Source organism: Balaenoptera ricei, chromosome 19 (assembly GCF_028023285.1).
Source record: "Balaenoptera ricei isolate mBalRic1 chromosome 19, mBalRic1.hap2, whole genome shotgun sequence".
Classification (NCBI taxonomy): Eukaryota; Metazoa; Chordata; class Mammalia; order Artiodactyla; family Balaenopteridae; genus Balaenoptera; species Balaenoptera ricei.
This window is the reverse complement of record NC_082657.1, coordinates 18,900,144-18,920,113: the sequence shown is the minus strand read 5'-3', so window position 1 is coordinate 18,920,113 and position 19,970 is coordinate 18,900,144. Positions and strand designations below refer to the sequence as shown.

Here is a 19,970-nt window from a genome sequence, read left to right as displayed (position 1 = left end):
CCCAGGCTGTCTAGGTCTGGTCTTGACTGCGTTAGCTGCACAGTCTTGGACTTGTAATTCCAAGGGCCTTGTAATTCTGGGTCCTTTTTCTCATCTTCAAAGGGAGTAGGTTGACAGAGAATAGGGGCTCTCCTCTGGGGGTGAGAGGAAGAATCTAGCCCTGAGGCTGGGGTGTGGATGGTCCAGAGGTGCCCAAAACAGTTGCATACAGCCAAGGACTGTCCCTCACTGAGAAATTCCAATCAGAAGATGTCAAACGCCTATAAATCACAAGGGTCCCATGACTTCTGAATCATTGGACCGTAATGAGAAGCTGTTGTCATTAGCCACCTTGTAAAATGCCTTATTCTCCTTCCTCATAAGCTAGTGGGTTTTTGTACAGTTCGTTACCAGGGACTCAGAACATACAAATGTGCATGTAAGAAGTGTAGAGGGTACAAGCTCGGAAGATTCAAACAGTGTCTTTCGTGGATAAATTCAGAACAAGGAGCAGAAGTTGGGTAAATTATTTGAATTGTTTTGAACTTTTTTATATACCTATTTATATAACTGAGGGCTGGGGGAACCTGGGTCATTTGAAAATCACTGAGCTTAGTGATCAAGCTTACTTCATCATCCAAACTGAGGGACCCTCTGACCTAAGGGGGTGTTTTTATGGCAGAATTCATACTTACATAAAAGATGATGGCAGGGGCTGGAGTGAGGCGCTTGACGCTAACATAAGAGAGCACTTTAAGCATGTGGCCTTCCCGGCCTGCAACGTAAACAAGTCTGAAAGGGCAGTAATAAGGAAGTCAGTTGATGAGGGTGAAGGCTGCTGTATGATCACCATGTAAGTGTGTCCTGAGCATCACTACCCAGGTCACAGAGAAAGGGACTGAGTTATGACCCTGGTGTCTTCAGGTAGGAGTCTAGCCTCTTGAGATGACTGCGTTTTGCAGAAGTAAGTGAGGTGGTTAAATGAGGAATGCATCCTGGTGCAGTGGGGTCACCTGTGGGGCGTGGGGTGGAGTGGGAGGTTGGGGATCCCCTTTCAAGGAGGAGATACCTGATCTGAGTCCTGAAATTTATGCAAGAAACAAATGTAAAAACTAGTCCAGGGCCTATGGACCTCAGTGCTTCATGCACCTGACAGAAGCCAACACACACATGCCTTGCACTTCCTAAATCCAAACTCCGTATTTTAAAAAAATCAGAAAATCAAGGGTGAGTCACAGCAGATGCAAACAAATGGCTGAGCCACCCCGTCTACCCCCCAAGAACTTCTGATGATTTAGGAATCTGAAAGGCTATCTTTAAAATGGTAAAGAAAAAGGAAAGGAGGGCTAAACAGAATTCCTAAGGAAACAAAAAGTTACTTTAATTAAAAATTTAATCAACAACAGACAAATACAAGTGAAAAAAGTAAAAGCTAGACTGAATATGAAGCATAGAGAAGCGGAAAATGTAGACATGAAATTAAGAGAAGAAACCTAGGAAGAAGCTCAAGTATATTGAATGGGGTAAGAAATTCAAAGAAGAGCAGAGAGACTACACAATCAAAAAACACTGAGCCTTCAGACTGAATCCTGTTCTAGATAAAAACATGCCCAGATATAAACATTAGAGTGGAAGGGAAAAAAATTTAAGCTACTGAATTTAAAAGATAGCTACAAAATTAGGACAATCAGAACAACAGCCATCGCATGAGAAACAGCACTTTCAAAGTGATGAGGGAAAACTGATTTGACTTTCAGATTAGAATACTACACAGCTAAACTATCATTCAAGACTACTGGCAAAATACATTTGTAGATAATAACTGTGAGACATTTACAGTTCTTCAGTCCTTGTTGGAAACTATTAAAAAGTCTACAACAAAAGAGGACACTGAACTGAGAAGGAATTGATTGAAGAAGCAACATTAAGGAAATAGCAGAAAAGCACATTTGGTATGTATGTAAGTATTGGATTTTTATTTCTGTCATGATGGATTTTTTTGGAGGGTTGGTTGGGATTATAAACAAGGTGTAGCTGATACACTAGATGATATGAAAGGGAGAGCCCTTGCAAGAGAGGGAAGAGAACTGAGATACTGATAGGCTCTACTAGGTATTCATGTTAAATTTTAAAGGTAATTGCTAAAAGAATAGAAATATAACTTCCATCCACATCAGCAGAAGAAAAAAAAGGAATAAAGGACATTTGATGGTTAATAAATCAGGGTAAGATTTTTTTAAGCCAAGAAAACACAAAGGAATACGTTAGAAATTAATCTAGCAGTAATCACATCCAGTGTGATCAGATTCCACTTGCCCAGCTGGAGACTCTCGGGTTGGGTTTGTTGAAAGAGACACAAGCCACAGCCCATGACACTGAGAAGTAGACAATAAAAGGGATGGGACATGTTACCAAAAGTAGCAGCCTGAAAGACAGCTGATTCAGCAATATCAGTATCAGAATTTAAGGCAAAAGAGGGAGCATTCCTACTGAAAAAGAGAACAGTCAGAAGATATAAAAAACAGAAGCCCTTGCAAATATACAGTAAAGGTAGAAAATCAACCACGTACAAAGCTAGTAGGAAGGTTAAAAGACAAAAGTAGTAAAACCATCTATATCCACAATAAGCAGTTAAAGAATACACAAAACAATTAGATGTAAAACATGTTGTCAAAAACAGTAATAGTAAAAAAAAAAAAAAAAAAAAAAAAAAAAACAGTAATCGTAAGGGGAGGAATGTACAAATGCAGGGTTGTTAAATGCATTTGAAATTAAGAGATCAGCAACTTAAAACAATCATATATATATATACAGTTTGCTATATATAAACTTCACATAAATACAAACCAAAAATCTATACTAGATACATACATAAAAAAGAAAAAGGAATTAAAACATAACACTAAAGATAGTCATCTAAATTAAAAAAAAAAAAGATAGTCATCTAATCACAAGAGATGAGAACAAAAGAAGGAACATAAAGGCCTACAAAAACAACCCCAAAACGAATAACAAAATGGCAATAAGAACATACATATCAATAATTGCTTTAAATGTAAATGGACTAAATGCTCAAATCAAAAGACATAGAATGGCTGAATGGATACAAAAACAAGACCCATATATATGCTGCCTACAAGAGACTCACTTCTTCAGACCTAAAGATACAGATTGAAAGTGAGTGGATGGAAGAAGGTATTCCATGCAAATGGAAATCAAAACAAAAGCTGCGTAGCAATACTTATATCAGACAAAATAGACTTTAAAATAAAGACTATTACAAGAGACAAGGACATTACATAACAAACAAGGGATCAATCCAAGAAGATATAGCAAGTGTAAAAAAATGTGCACTCAACATAGGAGCACCTAGATATATAAAGCAAATATTAACATACATAAAAGGAGAAAATGACAGTAACACAATAATAGTAGGGGACTTAAACACCCCACTTACATCAATGGATGGATCATCCAGACAGAAAATCAATAAGGAAACACTGGCCTTAAATGACACATTACCAGATGGACAATATATATAGAACATTCCATCCCAAAACAGCACAATACACATTCTTTTCAAGTGCATATGCAGTGTTCTCCAGGAGTGATCACATGCTAGGCCACAAAACAAGCCTTGGTAAATTTAAGAAAATTGAAATCATAGTGAGCATCTTTTCTGACCATAATGCTATGAGATGAATCAACTACAAGAGAAAAACTGCAAAAAACACAAATACGTGGAGGCTAAACAATATGCTACTAAACAACCAATGGATCACTAAAGAAATCAAAGAGGAAATCGAAAAATACCTTGAGACAAATGAAAATGAAAACACAATGATCCAAAATCTATGGGATGCAGCAAAAGCAGTTCTAAGAGGCAAGTTTATACTGCCTACCTCAGGAAATGAGAAGACTCTCAGACAACTTAATTTTACACCTAAAAGGACAAGAAAAAGAACAAACAAAACCCAAAGTTAGTAGAAGGAAAGAAATCATAAATATCAGAGCAGAAATAAATGAAATAGAGATTAAAAAAGAAAAATAGAAAAGATCAATGAGGGACTTCCCTGGTGGCGCAGTGGTTAAGAATCTGCCTGCCAATGCAGGGGACACAGGTTCAAGCCCTGGTCCAGGAAGATCCCACATGCTGCGAAGCAACTAAGTCTGTGCGCCACAACTACTTAGCCTGCGCTCTAGAGCCCGCAAGCCACAACTACTGAGCCCGCGTGCCACAGCTACTGAAGCCCGCACGCCTAGAGCCCATGCTCTGCAACAAGAGGAGCCACTGCAATGAGAAGCATGTGCACCTCAATGAAGAGTAGCCCCCACTTGCCGCAACTAGAGAAAGCCCATGCACAGCAACGAAGACCCAATGCAGCCAAAAATAAATTAATTAATTAATTTTAAAAAAGGAAAAGATCAGTGAAACTAAGAGCCGTTTCTTTAAAAAGATAAACTCAATAAACCTTTAGCCAGATTCATCAAGAAAAAAAGAGGGCCCAAATCAATATCATCATAATTGAAAAAGGAAAAGTTATAAGCGACACCACAGGAATACAAAGGATCATAAGAGATTACTATGAACAAGTATATGCCAATAAAATGGACAACCAAGTACAAACTGACAAATTCCTAGAACTGTACAATCTCCCAAGACTGAATCAGGAAGAAATAGAAAATATGAACAGACCAGTTACCAGTAATGAAATTGAATCAGTAATTTAGAAAAGTCCAGGACCAGGTGCCTTCACAAGTGAATTCTACCAAACATTTAGAGAAGAGCTAACACCTATCATTCTCAAACAATTCCAAAAAATACAGAGGAATGCTTCTGAACTCATTCTATGAGGCTAGCATCACCCTGATACCAAAACCAGACAAAGATATCACAAAAAAAGAAAATTACAGGCCAATATCACTGATGAACATAGATGCAAAAATCCTCAAAATATAAGCAAACTGAATTCAGCAACACTTTAGAAAGATCATATACCATGATCAAGTGGGATTTATCCCAGGGATGCAAGGATGGTTCAGTATCTGTAAATCAATCAGTGTGATACATCACATTAACAAATTGAAGAATAAAAACCATATTATTATCTCAATAGATGCAGAAAAAGCTTTTGACAAAATTCAACAACCACTTATGACAAAAACTCTCCAGAAAGTGAGTAGAGAGAAAACACACCTCAACATAATAAAGGCCATATATGATAAGCCCACAGCTAACATCATACTCAATGGTGAAAAGCTGAAAACATTTCCTCTAAGATCAGGAACAAGACAAGGATGCCCACTCTTGCCACTTTTATTCAACATAGTATTGGAAGTCTGAGCGACAGCAGTCAGACAGAAAGAAAGAAAGAGAATGAAAGAAAGGGAATCCAAATTGGAAAGGAAGAAGTAAAACAGTGACTGTCTGCAGACAACATGATACTATACATAGAAAATCCTAAACACTACAAAATAAAAATAAAAACTACTAGAGTTCATCAGTGAATTTGGTAAAGTTACAAGATACAAAGTCAATATACAGAAATCTGTTGCATTTCTATACACTAACAACAAACTATCAGAAAGAGAAATTAAGGAAACAACAGCATTTACAATTGCATTTTAAAAAAAAGAATAACACACCTAGAAATAAACTTACCTAAGGAGATAAAAGACCTATACTCAGAAAACTATAAGACATAGATGAAAGACATTGAATACAACACTAACAGATGGAAAGATACACCATGTTCATGGATTGGAATAATTAATATTGTTAAAATGACCATACTACCCAAGGCAATCTACAGATTCAATGCAATCCCTATCAAAATACCAATGGCATTTTTCACAGAACTAGAACAAATAATTTTTAAATTTGTATGGAAACACAAAAGACCCCAAATAGCCAAAATGATCTTGAAAAAGAAGAACAGAGCTGGAGATACCACACGCCCTGGCTTTAGACTATACTACAAAGCTACAGTTATCAAAACACTATGGAACTGGCAAAAAAACAGATCAATGGAACAGAATAGAGAGCCCAGAAATAAATCCACATGCTTATGGTTAATTAATCTACAACATAGGAGGCAAGAATATACAATGGAGAAAAGATAGTCTCTTCAATAAGTGGTGCTGGGAAAACTGGACAGCTACATGTAAAAGAATGAAATTGGAACATTTTCTCATACCATATACAAAAATAGACTCAAAATGGGTTAAATACCTAAATGTAAGACCAGAAACCACAAAACTCCTAGAAGAAAACATAGGCAGAACACTCTTTGACATAAATTGTAGCAATATCTTTTTGGATCTGTCCCCTAAGGAAAAGGAAACAAAAGCAAAAATAAACAAATGGGAACTAAATTTAAAAGCTTTTGCACAGCAATGAAACCACTGACAAAACAAAAAGACAACCCACTGAATGGGAGAATATATTTGCAAATGATACGATGAATAAGGGGTTAATATCCAAAATATATAAATAGCTCATACAACTCAACATCATAAAAACAAACAATCCGATTAAAAAATGGTCAGAAGAACTGAATAGATATTTTTATAAAGAAGACATACAGATGGCCAACAGACATGAAAAGATGTTCAACATCACTAATCATCAGAGAAATGCAAATCAAAACCACAATGAGATATCTATCACCTCACACCTGTCAGAATGGCTATCATCAAAAAGACCACAACAAATGTTGGCAAGGATGTGGAGAAAAGGGAGCCCTTGTACATTGTTGATGGGAATGTAAGCTGGTGCAGCCACTGTGGAAAACAGTATGAAGGTTCCTCAAAAAACTAAAAATAGAGGGACTTCCCTGGTGGTGCAGTGGTTAAGACTCTGTGCTCCCAGTAGGGGGCCTGGGTTTGATCCCTGGTCAGGGAACTAGATCCCACATGCATGCTACAACTAAGAGTTCACATGCCACAACTAAGGAGCCAGCAAGTCGTAACTAAGGAGCCCATGAGCTGCAACTAAGGAGCCCACTGGCCGCAACTAAGGAGCCCACGTGCTGCAACTAAGACCTGGCGCAACCAAATTAATTAATTAATTATTTTTTAAAAACTGAAAATAGAATTATCATATGACCCAGCAATTCCACTCCTGGGTATATATCTGAAGAAAACAAAAGCACTTAATTCAAAAAGATACATGCACTCCAATGTTCATAGCAGCATTATTTATAATAGCCAAGCTATGGAAGCTACCTAAGTGTCCATAAACAGATGAACAGATAAAGAAGGTATGATATATACACACACACACACACTCACACACATATATACACAATGGAATACTACTCAGCCATAAAAAAGAATGAAAATTTTCTATTTGCAACAATGTGGATATAGCTGGAGGGTAGGTATTATGCTTAGTGAAATAAGTCATACAGAGAAAGACAAATACTGTACATTGTCACTTATATGTGGAATCTAAAAAATAAAACAAACTAGTGAATTTAACAATAAAGAAACAGACTCACAAATATAGAGAACAAATTAGTGGTTACTAGTGGGGAGAGGAAAGTGGGGAGGGGTTTAAGAGGTACAGACTACGATGTATAAAATAAGCTACAAGGATATACTTACTGTACAGCACAGGGAATATAGCCAATATTTTATAATAACTATAAATGGAGTATAATCTTTAAATATTGTGAATTACTATGTTGTACACCTGGGACTTTTACCCGTGGGACATATAATATTGTAAATCAACTATACCTCAATAAATTTTAAAAAAACAGGAGCCCATGAAACATAGGAGGCAAAGCTTGACAAATCCACTGTGAGAGCATAAGATTTGAACAGTCAAGGTACAAGCTTAACGATAACATAAAAACCTAGACGTTAGTAGAATACATATTATTTTCAAGACCATGGGAACACTTATAAAAACTCATAAAAACCTAGAAGTTAGTAGAATACATATTATTTTCAAGACCATGGGAACACTTATAAAAATGGTGGTAAGCCATAAGGGAAGTCTTAAAACTTCTGAAGAAGTAATATTGTAAAGATCACACTCTCTGAGTACAATACAATAACATTAGAAGTCAGGAATACACAGGCCAAAAAGACTCATTATTAAAAACTACTTTTTGAACTTTGAAAAGATATAAACATAGTATTAATTCCCAGAACAATTCAGTGAAACTGGGAGGAAAGGGATTGTTAGATGGAGGGGAGACTTAGACTCAAGATGATGCTGTGAATTCACTCTTTAAATTCCATCAGTTCTCCACAAATCAATATATAAATTCCACGCACTGAAGATGCAAGCACAACTTTCGGAACTGGACAAAATTACTGTAAGTTCATCTGGAATGCTAAACAGGCAAGGAGAAGTCTGATGTGGGAGCACCAGTCCTACCAGATTTTACATTACTGAAGCTGTGAAACATGTAATAAGTATGATAATAGCACAGTAAACTAACAGTGAAACAAAGTGAATCAAGTACATTGGAATGATAATGCTGGATTTCAAACCAGTAGGAGAAAGGGTGGACAATAGGTAAATGTTTGTGGAAAAAAGTGAGTTTTATGCCTCACGTCAAGACGCTTTCCAGATTGATCAAAGAGCTAAAGTAAAATGCTAGAAGAAAACATAGGTGGGCATTCTTGAAAGGAGAGAGGAAGGTCTGTCTATGTGAGATAGAAAACTCAAAAACCAGTAAGCAAAAATCTTAGATTTGACCTCATAAAAATGATATCCAACATAATTCAATATAGCACAAGTCCCTGGCCAACCCCCAAGCTGCACAGGTACATAACTATACAAAATTAACTCAAAATGGATCATATACCTAAACGTAAGAGCTAAACCTAATAAACATCTAAGATAAAACAGAAAAGAAAATCTTTGTAACCTTGTGTTGGGCGAAGGTTCTTAGATATGACAACGAAAGCATGACACATGAAAAAAAACCCAAAAACCTGATAAACTGCTCTTTGTCAAAGTTAAAAGCTTTGGTGTTCAAAAATACCACTAAGAAAATGAGAATACAAGGCACAGACTGGGAGAAAATACGTGCAAATCAGATACCTGATAAAGGATTTGTATTTAGAATATATGATGAACATGTACAACTCAATAAGAAGATAAAAGGAAGCCCAATTTTTAAAATGGACAAAAGATTTGAATAGCTATTTCACCAGAAGATATATGAATAGCTAATAAGCACACAAAAAGATGCTCAGTATCATTAGTCATTAGGGAAATGCAAATTAAAACCACAATGACAGGGGTTCCCTGGTGGCGCAGTGGTTAAGAATCTGCCTGCCAATGCAGGGGACATGGGTTCAAGCCCTGGTCCAGGAAGATCCCACATGCCACGGAGCAACTAAGCCCATGAGCCACAACTACTGAGCCTGCACTCTAGAGCCCGTGCTCCGCAACAAGAGAAGCCACCGCAATGAGAAGCCCGCGCACTGCAACGAAGAGTAGCCCCCCACTCACCGCAACTAGAGAAAAGCCCGCGTGCAGCAACAAAGACCCAACACAGCCAAAAATAAATTAATTAAAAAAAAAAAAACCACAGTGACATACTAACACCCAGTGGAATGCCTTTAAGCAAAAGACAAATACAAGTGTTGGTGAGAATGTGGAGAAACTGGAACTCTCGTGCTTTGTTTACAGAAATTAAAATGGAGCAACCACTTAGAAAACAGTTAAGCAGTTTCTTTAAAAGTTAATCACAACCGGTCAGAATGGCCATCATCAAAAAATCTAGAAACAATAAATGCTGGAGAGGGTGTGGAGAAAAGGGAACACTCTTGCACTGTTGGTGGGAATGTAAATTGATACAACCACTATGGAGAACAGTATGGAGGTTCCTTAAAAAACTAAAAATAGAACTACCATACGACCCAGCAATCCCACTACTGGGCATATACCCTGAGAAAACCATAATTCAAAAAGAGTCATGTACCAAAATGTTCATTGCAGCGCTATTTACAATAGCCAGGACATGGAAGCAACCTAAGTGTCCATCATCGGATGAATGGATAAAGACGATGTGGCAGACTTCCCTGGTGGCGCAGTGGTTGAGAATCTGCCTGTCAATGCGGGGGACACGGGTTCGAGCCCTGGTCTGGGAAGATCCCACATGCCGCAGAGCGACTAGGCCCGTGAGCCACAACTACTGAGCCTGCGCGTCTGGAGCCTGTGCTCCGCAACAAGGGAGGCCGCGATAGTGAGAGGCCCGCGCATTGTGATGAAGAGTGGCCCCTGCTTGCCGCAACTGGGGAAAGCCCTTGCACAGAAACGAAGACCCAACACAGCCAAAAATAAATAATAAATAAATAATAAATAAATTTAAAAAAAAAGAAGATGTGGCACATATATACAATGGAATATTACTCAGCCATAAAAAGAAATGAAATTGAGATATTTGTAGTGAGGTGGATGGACCTAGAGTCTGTCATACAGAGTGAAGTAAGTCAGAAAGAGAAAAACAAATACCGTATGCTAACACATATATATGGAATCTAAGAAAAAAAAAAAAAGGTCATGAAGGACCTAGGGGTAAGATGGGAATAAAGACACTGACCTACTAGAGAATGGACTTGAGGACATGGGGAGGGGGAAGGGTAAGCTGGGACAAAGTGAGAGAGTGGCATGGACATATATACACTACCAAACGTAAAATAGATAGCTAGTGGGAAGCAGCCGCATAGCATAGGGAGATCAGCTCAGTGGTTTGTGACCACCTAGAGGGGTGGGATAGGGAGGGTGGCAGGGAGGGAGACGCAAGAGGGAGGAGATATGGGGACATATGTATATGTATAACTGGTTCACTTTGTTATAAAGCAGAAACTAACACACCATTGTAAAGCAATTATACTCCAATAAAGATGTTAAAAATAATTTTTAAAAAAAAGTTAATCACAAAGTTACTATATGACCCAGCAATTCTATTCCTAGGAATCTACCCCAGAGAAATGAAAACATTTATGTCCACACAAAGACTTATATGGACAGCTCTTTGGTGGGGCTAATGGCGGACTCCGGGAGGGCTCACGCCACGGAGCACTTCCCAGAACTTCTGCTGCCAGTGCCCTTGTCCCTGCGGTGAGCCACAGCCACTCCCCGCCTCTGCAGGAGACACTCCATCACTAGCAGCAGAGCCAAATGAGATACGAGTAGGAATGCCATCCCTCAGAGTTCCCAGAGACACCCTGGAGCTTCATCCAGACTAATTTCCTTCCGCAGATAGGCCATAGAACTTGCAAAGAAAGAGCGTCCTCCAGGTCTGCACTCAAGGCAACTTTGTTTCTATAGCATTAAAAGTGTTCTGTTACTGAGAAAATATCCCCAAGCAGAAGATACTTATATGTCGCCACGCATGGCACTTGGGGTAGCTCCACTGTGAAGGTACCCGGGTTTTCGGGCATGGATTTGTGCTAGAAAAGCCTTTTCAGAGATCTCTAACATAAGTTATGGGTCCTTCTGCAATGAGCAGACAAATGAGAGGGAACCAGGGACTCACCGGAATTCAACTCTTTCACGAGAGAGGACTTGGTGTTAGTGATAGAATCCGCTGCTACTAGAGAAGATGCCCTGTAATGGACCTTCCTTTTTCCCTCAGAACAGAGAGTACATCATTCTCTCCCTTCAAAATGTAAGCTTTTATCCCCTATAAACAGTGGATGAGAGCATCTTTTTCCTCAGTCTCCCTGGATATTACTGATGTTAAACAATTTTTTTTGAATCTGCTAGGCAAAAGATCTACATGTGAGGACCTGGAAGGATGTTCATGATATATCGCTAATTCAAGGAAGATGCAAATCGCAGACGAAAATGCAATGCATGATCGAATTTGTGTGAAAAGAGTATATGTCCATAAAAGCACACTTAAACATTAAAAAAAAAAAGACATATATGTACATGAACGCTCACAGCAGCATTACCCACAATAGCCCAAACTGGAAACAATCCAAATGTCCATCAGCTGGTGAATGGGTAAATGAAATATACATCTATAAAATAGAGTACTATTCAGCCATTAAAATGAATGAACTGATACCTGCTAGGACATAGAGGAACCTCAAAAATAATATGCTAAGTGAAAGAAGCCAGATGCAAATGTCATACTGTATCATTCCATTTACATGAAATGTCTAGAAAAAGCAAAGTCATAGAAACAGAAGCAGATCAGTAGTTGCCTAGGGCTGGAGGTGGGAAGGGGATTAACTATACTAGGCATGAGGGAACTTTCTGGAATGATGAAAATGTTCTAGAATTGGATTGTGCTGATGTTTGCACAGCTTTGTAAATTTACTAAAATCACTGAATTGTCGAATTACAAAGTGAGTTTTATGGTATTTATTCCTCAGTAGAGCTGTTTAAAATGTGTTTCTATATACCTGCAACAAACCATCAGAAACTGAAAATGTTTACATTTTTGAAAATACCATTTACAATAGCATGAAGAAATATGAAATATTTCAGAGTAAATCCGACAAAATATGTGCAAGAATTTGTATACTGTATACTGAAAGCTGCTACTCAAAACAATTTTTTTTGAAAAAAATTAAAGGAGACCTAAATAAACGGGGAGAGAGTCCATGCCCGTAGATTGGAAGAATCAATACTTTGAAATGGCGGTCCTCTCCGAATTGATCTATACATTAGGTGAAGTTCTACTCAAAATCCCTGAAGGCTTTTTTGTAGAAATCGATAAGCTGATTGTAAAATTCAGATAGAAGTGCAAAGAATCTAGAATAGACAAAACACTTTTGAAGAACTGAAAGGGCTAGCACTAAGGAATGATTTTGTGGCATGTATTTCTCTTTTTTTTTAAGCGTATACGTGCTTAACGTTTGGCAATTTCACTCTCAGAACTCTATCCACTCAGAACGCTGGACAGCTGGGCAAAGACGTGTTCACGAATGTCCCCTGTCGCAGTGTTTGTAAAAACCACCCCCAACTAGCCCGTGAGTGGAGGTGATGTGAAACTATGCTCCATCGTAAAGGGGATTCCAAAGCAACCGTCTCTACACCGGATAGGGTCCAGAGGCTCGGCAGGGGCTGGAAAACTGCCTGTTTATGCAAATAAAGTTTTAGTGGGCCGTAGCCACAGCTGTTGGCCTTTCTACTGCAAAGACAGAACATGACAGGTTTACACGGGCTGCAAGCCTAAAACCTTCACTATCTGCCCTTTAAGTTTACCAATCCCTGATCTAGACTGTGTTATCTATTAACCTGAGAAGATGTTCAAGAAAGCTCATTCGGTGAAAAGTCCCACGGGTCAACCTCGCTCACCCGGGTCGCGAAGCCCCGCCTTGCGCTGGGGCGGGCGGCACTGACCCCCGCTCGCTCGCTCCCTCGCTCGGGGACCGCGGGCCCGCGCCACGCGCCGGTCCGCGCACGCTTTCGGCTCCATCAGCCCAACTCAGGCCTGGCACCGCCCTGTGCGCGCTCCGCCCCGGGGTGGGGGCCTGGCCCTACCTGCCCGCCGTAAAGCACGTCCCGTTAGCGGCGCCGATGGTTGAAAACGCCACGAAGAGTGGAACGACCCACGAGGCGGGGTAGAGGACGCGGTCGCCAAACGTCTGCGAGAGAAGTGGGTGCGTCCTGAGACCGCGCGCGCCCCCAGGAGCCACCGGCCCCGCAAGCTGCTGTGCCCTCCCAGCGGCCCCGCTGAGCTGGGCTCCCGGACACCTCCGGGAGGAACAAGTGGAGCGCCCGTCGGGAGGAAACGACCTCCTCTGCGGATGGTGATGGAAATCTCTTCTCCACCGCTCCTTGGCATAATTCGCAGTGTTGCAGCAACCTCTGACGCCCCTGCCTCTCCCTCCCTCGGAATGACCTGGTCTCCCTCCCACCTGAGCCGCCTGTTCTCCGGTCAGTGGCCCGTCACCAAGCGGCATCTCTCCACGCTCCCCATCCTTGTCACCTCATTGCCTGTTTTTAGTTTCATTTCCTGTCCCGCTCCAGCTCCGCAGGCCTCCTCCAGCACGTGGACCCCACCCACCTTTCCACCTGGCCCTCACACCCATCCCTCTGTCCTCTTCCCTCCTCCCCCAGTTTGAATTCCACAATCCATTATTATAACTCCCTCTTTTAATGACTCCTTTGCGCTTTCTCTCCCCTGCACTTGCCTGTCAAAGCCCCAACCCTGGTGAAGTCCAGCCCAGCTGCAGCTACACTCTGTGCCTTCCCCGGGCAGGCGGGGTGTGCTGGGAAAGCAGGACCTGCCACCTGCTGGCAGCCTGGAACCTCAGCTGGGTCTCTGGTACTGCCCTAACCTGCTCATCCTCTCCGTGTCTGGTCTCCTAGACGATTATTTCCCTCCCCCGCGGTGAGGGCCTTTCAACTTGAGCACTTATCCCTTGCCTGTCCCCTTCCCACAGACCAGGCACCCTCCCGCAGAGACCCTGGGCACTCACCACGGCCACAGCCTGGGACTGCAGGAGCTCGGTGGCTGTCATCACAGTGAAGTAGGACACGTTCATGAGGATGTAGCACCCTGTCACCAGCGGGATCCCGATGATGATGGCCAGGGGCAGGTTTCTGGGAGGGGCAGGGACCCAGGGACCCAGTCAGACCAGAGCATCCTGTTAGAGACTCACAAGATTGTTGTCTTCGTCTAGTCCTTTCTTCCACCCGCCCCGGCCAGCCCTCCACCTGCTCCCTGGGGTGGGCTGGGGTCACAGCTGCCCTTCCTGAGGTCCACCCAGAAGCAGGGGGCTTGTGGGACAGCAGAGCCCCAGTGGGGACATGTGACATTTTCAAATGAGAAAGAACTCTCCCTCTCTCAGACTCCACGGCAGTAAAATTGAATTGGTTATAAAGCAAAATAAGCTAGAGTTCTTCCTTCCTCTTAGCAACCATTCTACTACCCCAAACAAAACCAAGCTCTAACGAGTGTAAATGAGGAAACCATCCGCTGCGTGGAAGGGGGTGGTGGGTGATGACGGGGGAGCAGCTCCACTTTATGGTTGGGGGAGAGAAATACCCTCACCTGTCCACTGTCTCCGGCCCTGACTCAGCTTTCTTACCTGAAAGGGTTTCTAAGTTCTTCTGTAATATAGTTGAGTTGATTCCTAGAGGGGAAAAAAAAGTAACGTGAGTAACATAACTTTGACTTTCTTTGCTAAGATCATGAAACACAAAATAATAAATGTAGGTCTCATTTAAGCTACTCCATCATAGAGAAAATTCCCCTTGTAGGAATTTCGGGGCAATTTCTTTCGGAGAGAGCCCTGGTGGTGGTGGGACTACTAAGATCTGCACATCTTTCAGCTGGTAGGTCTTTGCCCTCCATGGGAATCGTGTGAATTTTCAACAATTATTGGGAGTAATGAGTCCCCAGAGTGCTTTGAAAAAAATGGAAGATTCTTTGTCTGAAAAGGGAATGAAGCCTGCGGATGCTTTGCATGAGGGAAAGACCAGTATCCCGGATGGCCAGTGGACATAAACAGAATCTCATCGACTAAACCTAGTGTTTGCACGGTGGAAATAGAAGTGCTACTGAATATTTGCCTTGTGCAGTGCCTGGCAGCCCTCAGTGCCTCCAACCCAGCTGAGCCCGTGTGTGTCTGGTGAAGCTTCTGGCACAGGGTCCCACCACTGTGGGCTCACGGGCCACCGTGTCAAGGGCTGGTGGCACGTGAGCGAATGGGAAAGGGGCAGGTGCCTCAGTGTCTCTGGGGTCCAAGGAGAACCGAAGCGTGAGGGTGGGGTGCTTAACAAAAGGGAGATGCGAAGGTAAATGTCAGGCTCCCACCAAACCCCCAAAAGGAGAAGTCATTGCTTTCCACACGGTTTCGGTAAAATAGCCTAAAGAAACCCACAGCCAGACGTGTGCCATCTTACCATCCATCATACGCCCAGAGTCCATTATAAAACGCCAGACCTATGGCTCCCAAAGACAGTTTCGTGCCCTCAAAAGAATTTTCAAAATTCCTTGTATTTCCTGTAATTAAGCCAGACAGTGAAAAGTGGGTGTCAGCTGACCAGACTGGAACTTTGCATCATCTGCCTGTGAAGGCAGGGGATGACTAATGACCTCAGGTTATTAAACACACTCTGAAAAACTGGGAAACTAAAGATTGTTTCTATTGAATTCCTGCCTTAAAGATACGCTTAGGAGCAAGACTTCCAGATGGTCTGTGCTGTGTGGCACCACACTCCCCTCCAGCCAAAGGTCACCTTGGGCCAGGAGGACGAGTCCGCTGATGATGATGACGACCACGATCACCATCTTGGCCGCTGTGAACACGTTCTGGACGTAGCTCCCCAGCCGTACGCTCAGCGCGTTCACCGTGGTGATGAGCACTGCGGAAGTCAGAGGTGGGCGACATTCTGTGTCTGTGGGCTCAACAGCTCCCTCCTCTCTTAAGGCCCTGGAAAGAGTCTCCTTTCCACTCCCAGGCCCACCCCTCCAGCCTCCCCTCTCCACCGCCACATCCATCAAACGCACCTTTGAAATCCGGCCTGGCTGCCTCCCCCCAGGAGCAATGGAGAAGCAGCCGGGCCCCTGTGGGACAGCCTGCTGCCAGCCGTCCCTCACAGCTCCGATGGCCCCGCAGAGCAGGGATTGGACGGCAAAGGGCATCAGGCTCGGGCCCAAGACTAGACCTGGCCCTGCTCCTCACCAGCGCCTCCAGGCCCACTCGGCCTCTTTCTGGCTGTGCGGGAGCCGAGTCTCCCCACACCATCTGTGCCAGGTCTCTTCTGACCCCTGCCCAGTGTTTCACACATGTACTCACAGATGGCAGCAGCAGCCAGGAGTTTAATGACAACTTGAGGAGGGTTGCAGCCTGAGTAGAAGGGCGCAGAAACGTACTCAGAGAAGCTGAGACAGATGATGGCAAAGGACGAGGGCTTTATGACGAACAGGCTGGTCCAGGAAAAGAGAAAGGCAGGAATGGGGCCAAAGGCTTCCATCAGGTAAGGGTACTCGCCCCCCGACTTGGTGATCATCGTGCCAAGCTCTGCAAAGCACAGAGCGCCTGGAATACAGAGAGGAAGGGGGCCCCGGGCCCCTCGTGAGGCATTGCCCTGGTCGAGGGAACCCCTCTCCCCTGTGGAGGACATGCTCCCGGAGCCCATCACGGTGCCTCTCATCCTGAACTCTGGCCATTGGACATTCTGTGAAGCCCGATTTACACCTATCTGTGCACAAGCATTGAAAGGGATCCAGGCAGCAGCAAGGCCAGGCACAGATAGAGCTCCAATAGCAGCCCCACACTCAACAGAAGGTGCTCGCCAGGGCGGGGCATCTTTGTTACCCAGTGTCGCAAGAATCCCACAAGCCGCCCATATGATGAGACAGGGTCCCACGGCTTCCATGTTGCTGAGCACAGACTTGGGGGAAATGAAGATCCCAGAGCCGATGATGGTGCCCACAATGATGCAGATGCCGCTGAACAGGCCCAGCTAGGGTGTGGAGAAGGGGAGAGGAGAGTTAGTGCTGCCACCCGGTGGGGCTCAAGAGGCCTGGACGCAGCCCTCTTCCTCCCTCCCTCCCTCCCACTCTGGGTGTGGCCAGGGCAGCCCCAAGTGTCCCAGGCACCTTCACCCTGTGCTGTTGCAGGGAGAGCACCAGGAAGCTGCTCCTGGGGCTTCGCTTGTATAGATTAAGTCAATTAATCCTCACTAGAGCCTCATGAGTCGGGTACACCATTATCATACCCAGTTTACAGAGGAAAAAATAGAGGAACAGAAAGATTCTGTTACTGCCCAGGGTTCACATCCAGTACGGTTCATAGGCCCGGCTGAGGTTCCATGCGCCAACCCTTACCACCCTTGACAAAGGGGGCCCAGATGGTAAATAAAGGCTGATTTGACAATCAATCACCAACAGGAAAGGCCCTTGGGACCTGCCTCTTAGGTGGGCAGAGCAGAACAGAGCTTCCCCCCCCCAGACAAAGAGTGAAGTCAGGGTTTGGGGCTCCTGGCCAGGGGAGTGGGGGTGAGGGGGTGAGCAGCAATGTCTCCAGGGACAGAAACATTCGGGGGCTGTGACCTTTCTCTCATGCCATTCTGTAGAGTATGCGCTTCCTACCAACGAGACCCTGCTCAGGCACACCCTGTATGATTCCATTCCTATGAAATTCCACAACAGGGAAAATTAATCTGCAGAGATAGAACTCGGGGGGTGGAGCCCTCCTGGAAAGGGGCAAGAGGGAACTTTCTGGGGCGACCAGTTTGTCAAACACTTCAAACTGAACACTGAAGAGATGTGCATTTCACTCTATGTAAATCATACGTGAATCAAGAAAAAAAATTTTAAAGGAATAAAATAGTCTGATTCAGTATATATAAGTCCATGCCACTCTCTCGCTTTGTCCCAACTTACCCTTCCCCCTCCCCGTGTCCTTATATACACGACCAAATGTAAAATGGATAGCTAGTAGGAAGCAGCCGCATAGCACAGGGAGATCAGCTCGGTGCTTTGTGACCACCTAGAGGGGTGGGATAGGGAGGGTGGGAGGGAGATGCAAGAGGGAGGGGATATGGGGATATGTGTATATGTATAGCTGATTCACTTTGTTATACAGCAGAAACTAACACACCATGTAAAGCAATTATACTCCAATAAAGATGTTAAAAAAAAGAAGGAATAGGATTTCCCTATCACTGGAGGTATTCGAACGTAAGAGGGACCGACGTTTGGTGAAGGTGCTGTAGAGGGGACTCCACATCAGAAGTCCTCTCTGACCATCCCGGAAAAGGCCACTGGTCTGAGCAAACAGCAGCCCCTCCAGGTGCTTACCCAGCACGCAGAAGCACACATGTATTAACCTCACAAGAATATGCTGAGTTCACTGGCGAGAGGGAAAGAGGTGAGTACAAGGAATCGTTCGAGCAGAGATGGGGTGGGGGGACTTGGCTGTGCACCCCGTGGCTGGACCTGGGAAGGGCCTGCCTCTAAGGACGGCCTTACCTCCTTTTGGAGATTTGTGGTCTTGTGTTCGATGCTCTGGATCGACTTCTCATCCTCTCTCCTTTTTCTCAGGCTTGTCTCTTCCATTTTCCACCCGCTGCCAATTCTAGGAGGCTGCGAGGAGGACACAGGTGTTCACTCAGCAAATGCTCCATCGGACAAGATGCAAATGGGGGCTGAGCTGTCGCACCTGGGTTGTGGGAACTGATTCTATGAGCAGATGATTAGCTACAGTTTGGGGGAAATGCAGCTGTCGACTCCTTAGGGATAATTTGCTCAGTCCCAGCAAAATTTTGACTGCCGTTCAGACCCTGGGCAACTGGGGTTCCAAGATCTTTTCCAAACTACTCCGGTACCCCCATGCCCCCTCACCTATCCTGTTTGCCCTAACCCTCAGCAGTGACAAGCCTGAAAGTCATTCTACAGCCCAACCTCATTTTTTTCAAAGGCTTTTAAAAAGAAATATTTAAAAACATACTGGAATATCCTTAGTGGAGTCAAGTCTGAGGAAGGAAGGCTTTGCTCATAATTACTTCCCAAGTAATGAAGGCACCTCACAATAGATCCACGGTACAGATATTTTTTTCATTGAGTGATGCCAGGAACGTTGCTGAGGAAAATCAGTTCAAGGCTGAACTAGTTAGTGCTCATTCCCTGTTCCCTTTCTCCACATGAAGTCCCTCTCGGGTCCCTGGCCAGGGGATCAGCCAGCCTTCCCATCACCTGGTGGCCTTACCTTCTCCTTGACCTCAAGGAGCCCAGGGACCTGCCCGGGGCAGCTGACCACCTTCCTCTGCACAGTAGTGCCCTAGGAATGGCCATGTCTCGTGCCCAGGAGAGGAGGAAGCCAGAAGGTACAGAGGTCAACAAAGGTAATTATTAAACACCTTTTTTTTTTTTAAGCAATGAAGCTTGGATACACCACACAAAAAAAGGAGGGTAGGGCAAGCCAGTTTCTCTCCAAACTATTCTTATTTTGTTCATTTGTGTCCAGACCAGTTTGTTTTAAAATTAACCAGATTCCCCCCAGATCAGCTACATCCTGGAAGGAGAAATCTCTCTAAAGACTGGAAC

The 19,970-nt window shown here is 43.6% G+C and overlaps 1 protein-coding gene across 2 annotated transcripts in view; it reads right to left on the bottom strand.

Moving 5' to 3' along the window:
• SLC7A9 (solute carrier family 7 member 9) overlaps nucleotides 1-19,699 on the bottom strand; it is a 30,839-nt gene extending 11,140 nt beyond the window's left edge. Inside the window, exons 1-10 of one of the 2 annotated variants that reach the window (XM_059903940.1) lie at nucleotides 19,633-19,699; nucleotides 18,897-19,010; nucleotides 17,239-17,386; nucleotides 16,717-16,959; nucleotides 16,157-16,282; nucleotides 15,821-15,920; nucleotides 15,004-15,048; nucleotides 14,392-14,515; nucleotides 13,451-13,554; nucleotides 675-771 (exon numbers count right to left, since the gene is read on the bottom strand). In XM_059903940.1, the coding sequence (XP_059759923.1) occupies nucleotides 675-771; nucleotides 13,451-13,554; nucleotides 14,392-14,515; nucleotides 15,004-15,048; nucleotides 15,821-15,920; nucleotides 16,157-16,282; nucleotides 16,717-16,959; nucleotides 17,239-17,386; nucleotides 18,897-18,983 (1,074 nt within the window). In that variant the 5' untranslated portion in view covers nucleotides 18,984-19,010; nucleotides 19,633-19,699. The remainder of the gene's footprint in view (nucleotides 1-674; nucleotides 772-13,450; nucleotides 13,555-14,391; nucleotides 14,516-15,003; nucleotides 15,049-15,820; nucleotides 15,921-16,156; nucleotides 16,283-16,716; nucleotides 16,960-17,238; nucleotides 17,387-18,896; nucleotides 19,011-19,632) is intronic. The other variant, XM_059903941.1, reaches the window with a different exon arrangement.
• Nucleotides 19,700-19,970: the final 271 nt, after the last annotated feature.